General features: G+C 38.6%; 1 protein-coding gene across 1 annotated transcript in view; it reads right to left on the bottom strand.

Moving 5' to 3' along the window:
- The window catches only part of COL24A1 (collagen type XXIV alpha 1 chain), a 118,401-nt gene that overhangs the window by 32,029 nt on the left and 69,522 nt on the right, over window positions 1-16,850 (bottom strand). The window contains exons 25-32 of the mRNA XM_041483470.1: window positions 11,838-11,891; window positions 10,052-10,105; window positions 9,377-9,430; window positions 8,580-8,633; window positions 3,124-3,177; window positions 2,813-2,857; window positions 2,653-2,697; window positions 1,518-1,571 (exon numbers count right to left, since the gene is read on the bottom strand). Coding sequence (XP_041339404.1) covers window positions 1,518-1,571; window positions 2,653-2,697; window positions 2,813-2,857; window positions 3,124-3,177; window positions 8,580-8,633; window positions 9,377-9,430; window positions 10,052-10,105; window positions 11,838-11,891 — 414 coding nt within the window. The remainder of the gene's footprint in view (window positions 1-1,517; window positions 1,572-2,652; window positions 2,698-2,812; window positions 2,858-3,123; window positions 3,178-8,579; window positions 8,634-9,376; window positions 9,431-10,051; window positions 10,106-11,837; window positions 11,892-16,850) is intronic.

Here is a 16,850-nt window from a genome sequence, read left to right as displayed (position 1 = left end):
TGCTCATATTTCTCTGCTCCTCCACCAACAATTAGGGTTTTTCTCTGTGTAGAACTAGTGACAGGGCCAGAAAAGCTCAGCAGCTGGCTTTCACATAGTGGCTATCTGACAGAGGATGAAATCAAGCTGCTTGGATAGGCAGCTAAAAAAAAGAGCCGTGCGTTTCGTTGCGCAACATCTTCTGTCATTTTATCACTTCCTGCCAGCTCCACAGACCTTCTTCTGAAGACATTTCACTCTTTCAGCACTTGAAAGAAAAGGTACCCTGTTCACAGGGTAAGCTTTTCTTCTGACAGTGAATATGTAGTTTCTATGATGGTGAGCACAAGAGAAATGTAGGCTGCACAAGAGTAGACCACTTAGATTAGGTAAGGCAGACAGGCATGCTATTGATAGGAAAATTCAGACTTGGCCAGAAAATGGCAGGAATTTGACATATAAACCTTTCATTGTAAGGCTCTCAGATGTTGCAACATGAAGATATAATAAACTAAAGAGATGAAGTAACAGGAATCCAGTGATAACTCCTGGAAAAACACATTTTTTGTGAAAGATTTTGCCATTCCTACAGGTTGGGAGCTCAAGTTAAATATGCAATTCTACCCTAAAGAAAATTTGTTAGGGTTTTTCTAGCCCTCAAAATGTGCAATTACTTTCTGTAAGCATGGAGTTGTAGAAATAATATTATAAAAAATACTAAAACACAAATAATACTAAAATTAATACAATTTTTATCAGCACTTCACTTTCGAGATTTAAATTAACTATGTGCAATTTACTGTGCAAAATTACTTTCCAGAAGCAATGTAAACACACAATTTTTGACAACTCTATTAGATTTCTGCACCAGAAAATGGGAGCCTTCTCTCAAATCCTACTTAGCATATATTCTTTTACTGTATTTACATAATCTGATTTACCCCCAGAGATGGTGCTGCAATACTATTCCTGTCACAGCTATATCTTGCAGTTCAGTGCATATATTTGCTGCAGGTTCTGCCTTATCTTCTGTAACAATATTGGCCACATGAAAGTGAGCGTGGCTTTGACACAGTAACAAGAATCCATCCAGCAGAGGAATGTCTGAGGTTTATTATAGCAGTCTCTTCTTGAAAATTTAACCTGCCAAACAGATGTGGTTCCTGAACAACAATCCTAATATTTGCCTAAAAAACCACCACTAAAGTATTGCCACATACATTTACCTAATACATAACACAGATTTCCAGCTCAGTGTGGTGTAAATTCACATTACACTGTGGTCTGTGCTCTCTTATGGTCTCTTATGTTGTGCCCCCCTCACTACAGAGCTTCCCAACAACATTAACAGGTCTCTGTGAACAAGTTACAATTAGCAAGGGAGGCAGACTCCAGCTCTGCAGCTTTGGAGCAATCACTCCACAATTCCTGCCTAACCACAGCTGGCAATGCTGCATCTTAGTAAAATGGAGCTTGAGTTGTAAGGAAGCTTGTGTAATACATGGAAAAACTTGGAATAGGCATAAGGATCAACTTACTGGCTCTCCCATTGGTCCTCTGTCTCCTGTGGCTCCTGGAGGCCCAAGCAAACCCTGGAAGATTAAAATAAAATTTTAAAAAATCACTGGAAAGAAGCCCCTTCATATTCTGAGCACAGCCACTTCCTCTCTTGTGTTTGCTCACACAGTAACCAACACAGAAACACCCATGAAATATGTGCAGCCTTTTTTTCTGGTTGACATGCATTGACATATCACTTCTGTGGCAGGTGAGGAGGTCCTGAGTAAGTCCTTCCTCAGTTTTTTACATACAAATGAATCTCAGCTGAACCACCATTTACCAGTTCATTGTAATGCTCCTTAGATCCATGTGCTGCTTGTATGCCCAAACTGCCCTAGAGGCTGTAATTTAGATAATCAGGAAGGTTCACAGCACACTTTTCTCTCTGTTCAACCTTTCTCGTAGCATTTCTTTCTCACACTGTCTTCTAGAAACTGTAGCTGTAGGAGTAATAGATCAGTATTCTGTACTTTGCAATGAATGTGCTATTACACATCATTTCAGCCTAATGAGGTTTTGCTTCATTTATTTCTGCGTATATGAGTACATCTAAAAGTTCTAGTGAATGAAGAGGAAATGAAAATCCCTTGTGTCAAGTGTGAGAAGCAAGAAGCTCCTGAATCTGAGCAGAAAAGGCAAGAGAAGTATGGTGACAATCAACATTTTCAGTTTCAACGGCAGAACAAAATCACCACCATTACTGTTTTGTTTTTGTTTTTCTGCTTCTCTCTTTGTTGAAAATCCAGTACAATTTGGACTCACTGATAACCTGCTTTGTAAAAAAAGCCTCAAATAGAACACATTAGATTTCCATTCCAAAAAGCACTAAAAGAAAGCATTTTCTCCTATACATGATATTCATTTAACACATTTCTACATTTATCCCTACATGGATAACACACATCTACCCCAAATTCTGTCCAAGAATTATTGTTCTATGTTACAGACTTTCATCCTTAAAACTGCACTTCTGTCCCTGGTTCACGGATAAATGCAAACTGTCAGAGCTTTCCAGCTTCTCTGAAATAGATAAACTTCCTCATACCCAAGTGTCAAAGTATGAGATTTTCTGGATTTTTTTTTTGTAGAAGTACTAGTGAATTTCATACTCACAAGTGCACCCTGATCTCCTCTTTCTCCTGGATTTCCAGCTTTACCCTGGTTAAAGAGAAATATCAAAAGACAATGCTGGCTTCAAGTAACTTCCAAACACAGCTCAGAAATCAGAGTTACTGTGTTAAAGCTTACTGGAAGCACTGGCTCCAATACTTACAATGAGCCCAGGAACTCCTTTCTTTCCTGGATCACCTCTTTCTCCCTGACAAATAACAAACAAGGTGTAAATTCTACATACATTTTCCTGATAAGCTGCATACTGTTACTGTGAGTTTAAATGCTGGGTAACTACAGAAAATGCCGCAAAATACCTGGAAAAGCCAGAAATTTGCAACCCTCTTGGATTAAATGGAAATCACTGGCTTCTGACATGATGGGCTGGAGGTTTTTTGGGGTTTTTTTGTTTACTTTTCTCTTTTATGGTCTACCTCAGTGTTCTATATAGTACTGAGCAATGCAAAGACTCACCTTAACACCTTCTGTTCCCAGCTCTCCTGGAGGACCATCGAGACCTCTTGGCCCCTGAATATTGAACAAGTGATTTGGAATACTAATTATGCATTATTTTTGCTTGTCATTAAGGAGATGTTACATAAGCTTCAGGAAAGGGGAAACATTTTGTTAGCAGGAAAACCAATTCTCATTGTGTCAAGTGTGAAACAAAGCTTCAAAGAATAAAACAAGTTTCTGGTTTGTTGAATTATGAACTTAAGAAGAAAGATTTTTTCAAAAGTATGTAAACAAAACATTCAGTGTCTCTGTGGAAGCCAGATGGCAGGCTGATATTTTCTGCTCTTTTTTATCCATCTTGTACTTGTGCAACAGACATGAATTTAGAGGGATTTAGATGATCACTGGATATACAGACTGCTTGCTTTTGAGCACATTATAAGACGTATATGCAAAAATTACTCTTGCTAGTAAGACTCTAAAAAAAGCAGATAAAATTCTTCCACTAGTAAATCACTTTGAGGAAAGATTAGAAGAAATTTATAATTGTGAACTATTGTGCTCTATTGTTAGACTAAAATGTTTTTGTAAATTAATATTTATAAGCAATAGATGAACAAAGATAACCTGTTATATTATTGTAGCATAATATAGCAAATACCTATTGCCAAAACATTCAGAGTTTTATTATTTAAGATTGGTAATCTAAATCCATTAGCTTACAAGCAAATGAAAAATCCCTAAATATGTCATGAACAAAATGGAAAATAATATTTTATCCATACTGGCTTAGGAAGTTATTCCCATAATTCTAAAAACCATGACTGTTTAGGTATGAAACATTAAATTAAAACCAGTTAATAACAACCTAAAACTAATGACCACTTCAAAGGAAGAGCTAGATAAGTATCAAGACAGGCTCTTTACAGCAGTGTGCATTGGGAGGATGAGAGACAACAGCTTTCCTGGTGGCATTTGGGCTGGGCTGGCATCAGAAGGAGTTAGTGCACTACTATGGCAGTGCCTAGAGGAATAATCTCCATTTCTATGGTGAATTTCTGCGTTGCAGACAACCTGACATCTTGGGTCATGGTTTACAGTGAAGGGCATCCAATCATGACTGATTTTCAGTCATAAGACTGTTCTAAATGATAATAATAGGGGCTTGTAAAATGACTGTTGTAAGCACATCTGAGTTAATTTAGTTTACTTTCCCTGCAAAAATATAAGTGACTTCCGTATCTCTCTTGAATATTTTGAGAAAAAACATACCAGAATTTGTTCTCTCTGACTCAGACTCACTGATTGATATCAAAGCCTCTCTTGAAATCTCTCTTTTTTCTGGAGCAGAAGTGAAAATGGCTGATTGGTAACTCAGGAACTGTGTGTATCCAGAATAGTTTAGGTTTTGCTCCTGAAATGAAAACCTCTCAGCAACAGGCATTTCCTGTGAGCTGATATATAACTACAACCTCTGGCAAAGCCAGAAATATCCCATGAGAACTCATCATTTCAGCACTGCCACTTCTGGCCAGCACTAAGGAGCACAGAAAGCATAGGAAAAGAGAAAAGGGAGAGCTGAATGAAATACTCTGTAGCTTGGGACACAGCTTTTGTGAGGCAATCCTTGGGCTAGTCTGGCCACCGTTTTTGTTTTGGTGTAAGCCAGGACTGAGCAATTACAGGCATTTTTTTGGGCTAGAGAGGAAAAGAGGCTACAGAAGACAACACTGAGCTGCCACATGGCACTCAGTGTGAAAGGTCCCAACAAACAATACCCAAGTCTATGGAAAAAAACCTGTGACTTCAGTGCTCTCAGAGAGTAGAAACAAAAGACTAGTGGTGTTTTCAAAGGTGAAGGAGGCTTTTATAAAAACAGTTATATTGGGACTCCTGTTAAGATTATGCAATTGGGTAACTCAATTGTTGAATTACTATATAGCATAATTGAAAAGAAAGCTAAACAAATTGATCCAATTAATTTCAGGTTACTGCTCTTCACTTTTTTTCTGTCACTGCTATCTGTAACACAGATATCAGTTGTGATGAAAATTCAAAGCAGATTTAGCAGGTTTATTGTTCCCTGATCTGAAATGTCTCAAAGAACAGGAGGAGAAGAGACAAGAAGAAATTGAGATGGATTAAGGACAGGTCATTCAGCCCTGGGGGTAGAAGGGACAGAAGCTCAAGACCCGTGGAGGAACCACCTACAGCAACACAAGGAAGGGGGAAATTGAGAGCATAAAGTTAAGCAACTGCAGGACAGTTTTAGATTTTCTCAGACTTTTTAGATATTAGAGACCTGTCATTTCTTTTTGTGCATTATCCACAGGGCTGACCAGAGGACAGAATCTCAACATTAAGTATTCAAGGAAGAAAAAGGACATGTTTCCACTTTACAGATTTGTGTAATAAGGAATTGTCTTTCTAGGTTTTATCTTCTATCATTCAGAATTTCAGATAAATTCTTTCAACACTTCTGACATAATTTTAATCATAAAGAGGATCATAGCTTGAGAAACAGGCCTGCACAAGATTCTTTGTCCCTGTTATGCACATTACACACCACAACCTTTCTGGCACTCACACAGATCTCCATTTCAGTGGAGTTCACCTTGGCAGCCCATGACAACTGATCTGATCACTAACAGTTAAGCAAAAAAGTCTACCATTTAAAACACCAACTTTCTACTATATAACTTTGAATTGAAAGCAAAGTAACAGAAAGCAACATGATCCTCTGGGCCATGCCTTCCTTTAGCCAGCCACAGAACAAAGGGCAGGAATCCAAGGGAAAGACAATTTAATATCCTGACAAAAGCACACAATAACATTCCTATAAATAGTATGGTGTGACTCCTTATTGGCACAGATGAATTGGATTGTACAATTTCTTACTAGAGCTAGTACAGAATGAGATATACTTGATTTGCCTGCTGTTATTTAAATTAGCTTCCAAAAGAGCTAGGGAGTGAGGCTGCCAAATGACTGCTACTGCTTTTTTCTTTGGCATGTGTACAGCTCTGTTTCCAAAATGGAACATTTTACATTGAAAACTCTAGAATGATAATCTGAGAAAAAGTTCATCCAAGAAGGTAAAAAGCACAAATTAACTATTTTTATTCTTTCTCGTCCTCTCTCCCAAATACCAGAAGGGCAGAATTAACACAAACACAATATATAGTACTTCTCTTTTTTGGGGGCTGACATGGAAGAATATTAGAAAACTACATCAATTTACTCTCACTTCCTTCAAACAACTGAGAGAGATAAACATTCAGCTATCAATGAAGCACACTGGACACTTGTTTCACTGGTGCACACAATTTACTATGTTCCATATTCCCTGTGAGAAATATGAAAGGTATCACTCATTAAAACAAAGCCCAGATGTCCTCAGGCAGCTGAGGTTCTTCATGCCAGTACAGATACCACTAACCAGGCACAACCCTACTGGCTGCTAGAGACATGAGTTGCTGCTGCCTGACCCCAAATTTACATCAGTTCGCTGTGTCATTTATCTGTATTTTCAAGTACAAATTTCATGATCTTCATTCCAGGAAAGTAAGAGCAGAAAAACTACTTCTTTTGAGCTTTAAAATACCAAATGCCAATCTGAAGAATACTAAATGCCAAGAATTTTAGCACCTCTTGGGAATTTAGCTTAGGTCTCACTTATGAAATGAATCTAATGATACAGAATCTCTTCCTCCCAAACTAGGAGCTACAGTTGCGTTAGTCCAAGATTATGGTATGAACTGAAAGCAGTCTCTGACATTGTAGTTTATGTCACACACTAGCAAACAAAGACAATGAAAGATCATGCAACAACAAGTTCATGGCTGCTTACGCTGCCAGGCTTCCAGACTAATGCATTTCTTCCCTCTGGTCACAGAAAGCAATTCTTTCTCCTACATATTGATACTCTCACCCTCAGTGTCATTCTGCCATTGAAGTATCTACAAAATGATGCTCTCCCTCTGTGTTTTCATGAGATTAAAAAGAGACTAAAAAATAAAGTGTAATAAACCTTCTACATGATTCTAGCCAAGTGCATCAAGTCCCAGGCATGATTTGAGGAAGCTGTGCCAGGGCTGTGCTCAGTGGCATATTCCCTGACATCCCAAGGCTGAGATACACCACAGCCTTCCAGGCAGCCTGCCTTCAGCTGGCCAGAGCTCCTGGGTGTACAGAGAGTGAACAGCTGGATACTCTCACACAGAAGTAAGCTGCTGGCTAATCCTGGATGCAAAACCATTGCTGAAAGGTCCAGAATTTATGAAGTGAAGGAATTCTATTCTGTGACAGTGCACAAGTAGAGGGTCAGTGCTTCTAAGACTTCTCACAGATTCCAGCTGTGAAGACAGAGTAGGTTCTTGTTTCCATAGACAATGAAGGGAAATTTCCATATGCTTCCATTTAACTTCTGTATCTGACTGTGGTATGTATTTTCTGAGGCCTTCCACACAGAGCTCTGGGTTCTGACACTTCTCTTTCTGAATCCAGAGATGACAAACTCCAGGTTTCAGGGCATCTCAGATATTTTTCGTATATGAGATTCCACTTTTGGTCTGATATTTTGATCTTGAGAGCAGATAAAATTCTCAGTGGCTTCAGTGGGAGTTTGTTCTCAGAGCCTGAGGACCTGGGTCTGTTCTGAGACCCTCTTTCATGAGACATTCCCAGTCACGCTGGCTAGAGGCAAAGGCATAAACCACAATTCCAAAACTGGACTTTCACAGAGTTTGGGATATTTGGGATTTATTTTGAGTGATCTTTAATTATAAGCACTGTACTCCATGATGTTCTGCCAAAATCATAGAGTCATATTTATCAGGGATAAATGGAGCTGTAAAGACACACTGGTCCAGCCACTGGTATGAGCTGTACAAGTCTCTTAGGAATCACAGATATGCTGTCAAGCTGGTAGGTGAGGTGAGAGACACTTCACTAATGTGGGCTTTGGATTAGTGTTTTGTGTGCAGTGAAAAAATGGTTTCCATTTCCCTGATAACAGAGGAATGGAAATGACAAGCTAACAAGTGCAGGTTCAAGGTTCTAGCACACACTATCTTCTGATTGCACTTCTGCCTCCCTCAAAACTGTGTTTGAGAGATTTTCATTGCATTTCCAAAGAACTAAATGCAGGTAAAGAAAGTTGTCCTTAAAACATTGAAATAGTCCAGTAGTAGTTATAAATGACAACTTTTGCATGTTTATGTGTACAGAAAAGAGTCAAGTGGTCATCATTGGTTTCTTAGCTGAAACCAATGGCAAAGCCCATTTCACTGTGAGGAGAAATGAAGATCCATATTGTTTCCTACCTGGAAATACAAGTATAATCTATCTGATTTCAGTACAAATGAGTTCAGTCCAGAGGAAAGGGAGCAGCTGTAAATGGGTTATATTTCAGATTCACATTTGAAACACACTGCTCTCTGCTCTGAGTAACACGAAGGAGCATTAGTACTTACTCTTCTTCCCTTCGGTCCCTCTGGCCCTGATGGTCCTCGTGCCCCTGAAGGTCCCTACATGTCAAACAAACTTATTATTCATTGTCTTCTAAACACAGGTTCCTGAAAATTACAAGGCTTATGCACCTTGAGCAGCAGTCAATGCAAGAAAAGCAAATCAATCACTTTCACTCATGGTTCAAATTCAGTTAATCGTGTGTGTACAATTTATGCAGAAAAATCTAATTAACAGACTCTACGTAATATTATTTTCACAAAACATTGATGTGACTGTTGGATAGATTACTTCTAATATCCCAAAATTTTTAGAAGATACTTGTATTTCAACCACATTATGTTAAAAAGCATTAATATTTTCTGAAAAAATATTCATTTTTTATCTGTATTGAAGACCCATGGCAGACAAATTATAACACTTATACACAGCAGATCAGAATATATATTTTTGTATTAACAATGAAACTAAACACATAATGAGTCTATTTATACTGTATTAGGCACCAATGAATTTTAAAAATATTATGAAATTATTAACCATCCTTGTAAAATTGCATTTCCCTATTGTCTAAATGGAGTGATTTTTAAATGGATGAGTAAATCATATAATTACTTTTCCCTCTCTCACAGATCATTCTGGCAGAGAGCAAGTGAACAGATTCTGTCTGGATGGGTACATTTTCATGACAGTTCTATAGATTGCAGTACAAACTAGAAACCATTCTTAGCTTCACCGAAGCAAAAAGACAATTTGAAAATAGTTCATTTCATGTCAAACCAAAGCACCACCCTATACCTACAGGTAATCCTTCTGGCCCCACAGGTCCAGGGCCTCCTGGAGGTCCTGGATAGCCCTAGAATTAAAATAAACATAGAAAAGACAGAACAGTTTTATCTAAATTGCTATTATAGCAACAGCCAAGCCTGCAGCACATTTTCTAGAGAACTTCAACAAGGACAAGGCCATGGGCACATGGGCACAGTCTGCCACTTCTGCACCCCAACACCCTCCATGGAGTGACCTCTGGGCTGCATGGAGCGCTGTGTCCTGCTTCAGGACAAGGGTCTTGGCAGGAAGCCAGTCCTCCCACCAGAGTGGCACCCAGGAGCTGTTTGGGAAGTGCTGGGCAGTGGAATTAGAGGTGATGATATTTACTAGTCTATCTACTAGAATAACCTGGGTTACCCTGGTTTACACAGGAAATGGTTATTTTACTTTCCCTCCCTTTAATTTTCCCTGCTTAGAGCCATTTTTCAAAAATGCAGTTGCTCTGCTGTTTCATTCAGCAGATCACTTTGCAATATCACTGAGGGGATAAAGCCATAAAATGAAACTTTGTAGGAACCATGCATCACAAAGACTACTCTTCCATAAGGCCTGCACAGCTAGAAGGGTGAGAACTTATTACTGTTTTGGAGACCAAAGTGCCTCTGTAAGTCACATAATTGTGGATTTTACATTACTTGTAACTTACCATGACACCTTTTTCTCCAGGAGGACCTACAGGTCCTGGGCTGCCTCGCTCTCCCTTTAAGAACAAAGAAAGAGAAGAAAGAGAAAAGAACATTGAATATTCTTCCTCTTCTTCCATGTCCCCTGAGCACACCTGTCAGTACATCACACTACTGGTTGAGAGACTGCTCTTCAGAAACAGTACAGAGGCCTTTTTTAACTTCTTTTTTTTTTTTTTTTAATTTCTGCATTCCTTCCTCCTACAAGCCTATCCATCTTTTCAAAAAACGACCAAAAAATGACAAAACTGAATTTCTTTATCTTCTCTTTTCTAGAAGACTGAAGAAGAGGTTTGACTACCTCAGTCTCTGCTGATAGAAGATATTTTCTCTCTGTTGTGTGCATCATATTAATAGTATGCTCCTTAATCCACAATATTCAGGACAGCAAACAAAGAAAAAAGACAATTTTTTTTCTCTCTTCCTCGTTTCTTCAGTCTGTGTTAGGAAAGTACAGCTCTAAAAGGAAGGCCAGCCCTTCAACAGCTGGAAGCAACTGGAGCAGGGGAAGCAGGAAGGGTGTTTTTCTGGTCTTCCATACCTTTTCACCTTTCATTCATGTCACATCCAGCCCAAATATCAGACTTAGCTGTAGATTATCCTCAGAAGATTACATTTCTATTACAAATAGTGCACATGACATAGTAATAACACTATATTTTATACTTCATAGTGTAATTATGCTGGAAATACATTTGTCATTTAAATCCACATAGCACATGTTACCTTGCACTACTTAATCCATAAGAGAGGAAGACAAATTCTACAGAAACAGCATAGCAGTGACAATTATTGCACCATGAAGAAGCTTCCTTCATTTGCTGATGATTAATTAATTAGTCTTTTACTGCCTTTCCTCTCCTAGCTAAACCAGCAATAGTATCACAAGGTAATCTTTTTGAGCAAAGTGTAATTATAAAGAACAAGAATCCTTTGATATGAAATTCTATGATATTATCACTAAAACCATATGAGATTTGTCTAAATCTAAAGCAGGGCTTTCCACTGATGTATTTCCTTTCATAGATTATATAAATTATAATCAGATTTTAATGGAATTCTTAATAGTAGATGAAGACTTCCTCAATAAAATATCTAAATAGCAGACACCAGTCTAGGTGAAGTAATTCAGCCTGCAGCAAAGAAATACAAATGGTGCTGCGTCATTCTGACAAACAATTATGTTTTTACCATAATTGAAGCTGACATGCAGTCCAGTAATAGTTTCCTGTTTTTCAGTTTTAAAATACTTCACCTAAATAAAAGCATGTCAAATACACTTAAGCTACTTACACTGTTTTAGTCACATTGTGTCTGCCAGACTTTGCTTTCACAAACACAACTGTTACTGCACAGCAGACAAAACTCCGTCTTGTCTTTTTGACTCAGTTAATGTATACAGCCAAGTTTTACCTTTCTGCTTTTGTCTTCATTATGTAGTAATGCAAAACCAGTGAGTACTGTACAAAACAAGTATAATTTGTTCCAGTTTGAAACAACAGCAGTATAGTAAAGTGATATAAGAAATGTATCACATCTATCAACTCTAAATTAACTGTGGTGTAAAATCAAGGATATCAGATACATACCTCAAATAAGAACATTGGGATTAGCAGTTATTACATCCCCATGCTCTGAAATAGCTGCAGGAATATTAGCTCTGACAGTGGTCAGTAAATGATCTCTCACCAGCACTTTATCAACCCAATGGTTTTCAAAGCTGCTGAGTAGTCAGATACATTATTATACCTTTTCACCCAGGTTTCCAGATGGCCCAGCTTCTCCAGGTAAGCCAGCTGATCCCTGTATAAAAAGAAAGCAAACTTCAGCTTGCATGATGTCTATACTAGTTCATGGTCAGCAGCTCTCCAGCAAGAGAGCAGGGCCCATTTCTTGTTGAGGTGAATTCTCTCTGTTTGGAGACACAAGGCTTGATTCCATTTTCTCAGAAGGCTGATTTATTATCTTATATATTATATTAAAATATTACATTAAAACTATACTAAAAGAACAGAGAAAAAAAGAAAGATGAGAAGGTTACAAAGAACAGGAATAGAATAGAATGCATAACAAAATCCTGTGACTGCTCACAGCCTTGACACAGGTGGCTGTGCTTGGTTATCAATTGAAAACAATCTACATGGACTAATGGAAGATGCAGCTGTTGTATTCCACAGCAGCAGATAGTTATTGTTTACATTTCTTTCCTGAGGCTCCCAGCTCCTCAGGAGGGGGAAAATCCTAAATTATATATTATATTAAAATATTACATTAAAACTATACTAAAAGAACAGAGAAAAAAAGAAAGATGAGAAGGTTACAAAGAACAGGAATAGAATAGAATGCATAACAAAATCCTGTGACTGCTCACAGCCTTGACACAGGTGGCTGTGCTTGGTTATCAATTGAAAACAATCTACATGGACTAATGGAAGATGCAGCTGTTGTATTCCACAGCAGCAGATAGTTATTGTTTACATTTCTTTCCTGAGGCTCCCAGCTCCTCAGGAGGGGGAAAATCCTAAAAAAGTATTTTTAATAAAATATCATAGCTACAATTTCTTGCTGACAGAGAGCTCCATGCCAGCACCTGAGCCAGGTACCCTGGCTCACAGCCAGGCAGGAGTTGCATCTCAGCTCACCAACGGCAAACTGCTACTGCCAGAAGGGAAACTGCCTCAATTCCATCACAGTACTACCCCACCAACTTAGATCTGCCGCTCAGCTCAACCTTGCGCTGCTAAAAGCTTTACAAACGTACAAATAAAGGTGATAATTGCTCTGCTAGTGCTTCAGTCTGACCACAAATTTCAAAGGGAATGAATTCAGAGGAACAAAGTAAAATGCAGTCAAAACAAAAATTATATTGGATCAGGTGCTGTCAGAATTTTCCCCTCGACAGTAGTAGCCCCAAATGCCTTTGAAGTCAGAGGATCAGAGCCTTTCAGGCATTCAAAAATTAAATAATTCTCTCCTGAGGCTCTCTCACAAATTTCCAGTGGATAGAACAAGTACGACCATATGGGATGGGAAACAGGAGAGTAAGTACTTTTAAAAACCTTATTCTCAGTACTTACAATTTACTTTATTATGAAAGCTAAAAGAAAAAGAAATTATAGCACAAGGTTCTAATTGAGAAAAATACGACACAATGAGCTTGAAGAAAAAGCACTAAGTGCCCAGAGTACACTGCACGACTGCTCTTGGAACATGGAAGAAATGTGGAAGCTCCCAGTAGTGATGTAACACACAACTGTATGATGTCTGTATCACTTTAAAAAGGGGAAAAAAAGAAAGTGATGTCCATCCACACATTGGCATTGCCGTCTTTATGTGTGCAAGAAGGAACTAGCATTAGTAGCACTACAATCGCATTGAAGTACAATTAGAAAAAATAAAAAAGGCATTACTTAAAAAAAATAAAAATGCAGTCTTTATCTGTATAATCTGGATACAGTTCAGCCTCAAGTCCTTTAACAAAACAGGTGCAAAGTAAGTAGAGATTTTATGATTACTTGTTCTCTTGGACTGCCAGCTATGCTGGAAATCCCACAGTTTGAACATATGGCAAAGAGCCAGCGATACAGCTACTTTTGAGGCTGACAATACTGGCACAAATTACTTTATGGAAGGGGCTAAAGAGATAAGCAGGCACCTCTATGGCCACTGGACTGATATATTATGTGTGGGAACTTGTGTATTATATGTCAGAACTGAGATGTCTCTTGCCTTGGCAGCAGCCAAAGATGGGTCCTGGTGATACTGGCACTGAGGCAATGGCCCCGACGTCACTGGCAGCAATGAGGGACTTTTGTGATGAATGCTGAGAGTGAGAGCTCCCAGTCAGAGCCAACAGGAGGCCTCAGTAGCAGGCAGAAATCTGTGGGACAAAGAATTACCCTGTACTCTTGCTTATCAAGGTAAGAGGCGTGGAGGTACAGTTTCAAAATGCTACAGATTAATCACTTTGATTCCCTTATTCCAGAAAGAACAGAAGACATAATTAGAGCCAAGGTGAAACTCAGACCTATTCTCTTTCCACAGAGACACTCCTGATCTCCCACCCAATGCCATGTTGTTTATAGGACTGAAGATGCTGATCAGAAAGATGGAGAGCTGTGCCTTGCCCCAGCAGTGAATCATTTAATATACAGCCTCTGATCAAGTTCTGTTTTCAGTTCAGAAGTACGGTCTTCCCGATTTGGTTGCTCTGAGCTGAAAGAGCAGGAATGACTGGGAAGCAATGACTGTGAATGTGCTCTTGTATTCCTTAGCACATGAAGGCAAGCCTATGGCACCCTCCAGGGAGAGGACAGAAGCTGGCTATTCAACAGAAAGTTTCTTATACATTGGCTATTCCTCAAAAGTAGTTAAGAAAATTTACGGCAAAAACACTAAGAAGGTTGATAAAAAGATGCAAAAGAGACTTGGCATACCTGGAATTGGATATCCATGGAAAGCAAAACAATAGTCAAGATAACTAGAAGTGAAGTCAGTGAAATGCTAAAAGCAACAGGGACTTCAGAAGGTATGAAGGGGAAAGAAATTCATGACAGGTTAGCTAAATGCTCTTCCATCCCTCTATTCAAAACAGTGGTCAAGTATCTGAGACTGAGAAAATGCTAGGGCTGGTATGCACACAGGCAGGAGGGCCAAAATACTTAGGAATAGAATATTGAATTTCAAACAATTAGTAGCATGCAGTGAAAAGAAAGCACAGAGAGCAAAACATCTTGTTCTGTCAACATATTAGCCAGAAAGTGATATTTTCCCTACATCATTCCTGACAGACTTTCTGTAAGATCACGCGTCTCTTAAAATCCCAGATTTGGACTGGCTTGTTATAAAGACCAGCTACTAAGACTGGACTGAGGTTTCAACTCTCTCTCCATCTTATGTAAGAAAATAAATACAGTCCAAAGCAAATCTGTTGAATCAATGTCTTCCAGCATCCCTTCAATCCTCTGGAGAGCAGTGATGGATTCCAAATATAAAACTGAATGCATTAGAAAGCAAAAAAGTGAAGCAAAAATCCTGAAGTGATTAAAAAAAGAAATCAGCAACTTATTAAAAAAATAGTCATCAACTTTCATTTACAAGGACTTGTGCAAAAGTCTCCAGTGACAATAAGAGCATTTCAAAAACCTCCTTGACAGGAGCATTTTGTAGAAAATGAATCAGAGACCAGACCTCACAACTAACACATGCCTGAGAAAGACAAAAACATCTTGGCAGGGCATATGCTCTGTGTTAGAAACTGGACTGTGGTTGAATAATTGAAAACACATTGTACACTTAATGCAAACCCAAGTATGGAGTAATCCATTGAAAACCCTGGTAGTGAGAAATGAATATACAGCTAGTTCCAAACATTCCCATGGCAGCAGTTACCTGCCAGGTTGTACTTTAATGTGTTCTTCTGTGATAACTGAAAATTTTCCAGTCCAGTGCTATTTCATTTACAGTTCAGCATTCCCAAATATTTTTATTGAACATTCATTTAGTAAGATAACATAATACATTAAAAATACTATCTTGTCACAATAACATTTTTCTATTAATTTTCTGTCTGTTGAGAAAGTTAGTTTGTAATCAACCAGAGGTGATAATCTGAGTGAAAATCTGTGATTTGCTATGGCCAGTGGAGGAAGGGAACAAGAACAGAGATGCACCATATTTGCACCTTGCAGCTGATATTTCACTCAATTCTTTAAAGGACTCAAAAATTCAACTACCCAAATATTTGAAAGGCAAAATGTACTGGCACCAATCACCTACTCAACAGCAGTTTCAGGAAATAAATAAATGGATTAAATTTTGCTTCCAGTGTACAGCAGGGTAATTCTGTTTGATAGCACTTGTAGGGGAATGCTTGCATTTAAGGGAAGCTGCCTGACCAGGTGGGGGTAGGATGTGCTCACTGACAAAACCTTGGAAGCTAAACTGCAGGTACTATGTGCAGGTACTATTATGAACCCTGAAAAACAGCTGAAACCAAATGATAAAGAGAACCACTAGCAAAAAATCCTTTAAGAAAAATGAGTAACAGCTTGATAAAGCTAACTTCTAGATACTGCAACCTCTTTCTCCACGGGTCTCAACAAGAACTGCAGCATATCAGGTCATGTAGGGTAGAAACAAGAAGCACAAGGTAAGACACAGAAGTATCTTTATTGCCATTCACTGTTAAGTCCTTCACAGAACCCACAATAATCTCTATCCAACTGCTTTCTGAAAGCAGCTGAAGCAGTTCCTTCTTTGGAAGCCCTTGGCAATGTCCCATGTATTCACCAGACTTTGAAAAAAAAAGACTTTCCTCAACTGACTTATCTTTTGGCCTATGGTTTAAAATTCTCTTTTGTATATCCCTAAAGCCCAGACTTTTCAGGATAATTCAAACAACTCCTTCTCTTGAGCATCCTGAACACATCAGTTAAAGTTCACTTAATCTTTTCTTCAAGCAAAAGGAATTGCAGTTTCCATTCTCCCTGAATTATGCATCCCTAGTGCCTAATCCAGCTAATTTGTACCTCGCTGAAAGATGTGGTAATTACTTTACAGTAATTCTTCCCAAAAGCAACTCAGCTACAAGGCACATGGCCTGACTGCAGTATTTTATTGCCATCCACAGACTCCTGGAGCTGCCATCGACAGCCTGAACATCACTGGTTTTCCTTTGCTGCATTGTAAGGTTTTTTTTCATGGCAAAGCACTTTTTATTTCAGCTTGGTTTCCTTCTGTTGTTTCAAAAACTATGTGCAA

Source organism: Pyrgilauda ruficollis, unplaced genomic scaffold (genome assembly GCF_017590135.1).
Source record: "Pyrgilauda ruficollis isolate IOZ18807 unplaced genomic scaffold, ASM1759013v1 scaffold6, whole genome shotgun sequence".
In the NCBI taxonomy this organism is placed as follows: Eukaryota; Metazoa; Chordata; class Aves; order Passeriformes; family Passeridae; genus Pyrgilauda; species Pyrgilauda ruficollis.
Note: the sequence above shows the minus strand (reverse complement) of the source record. Positions and strands in the feature narration are given on the sequence as shown.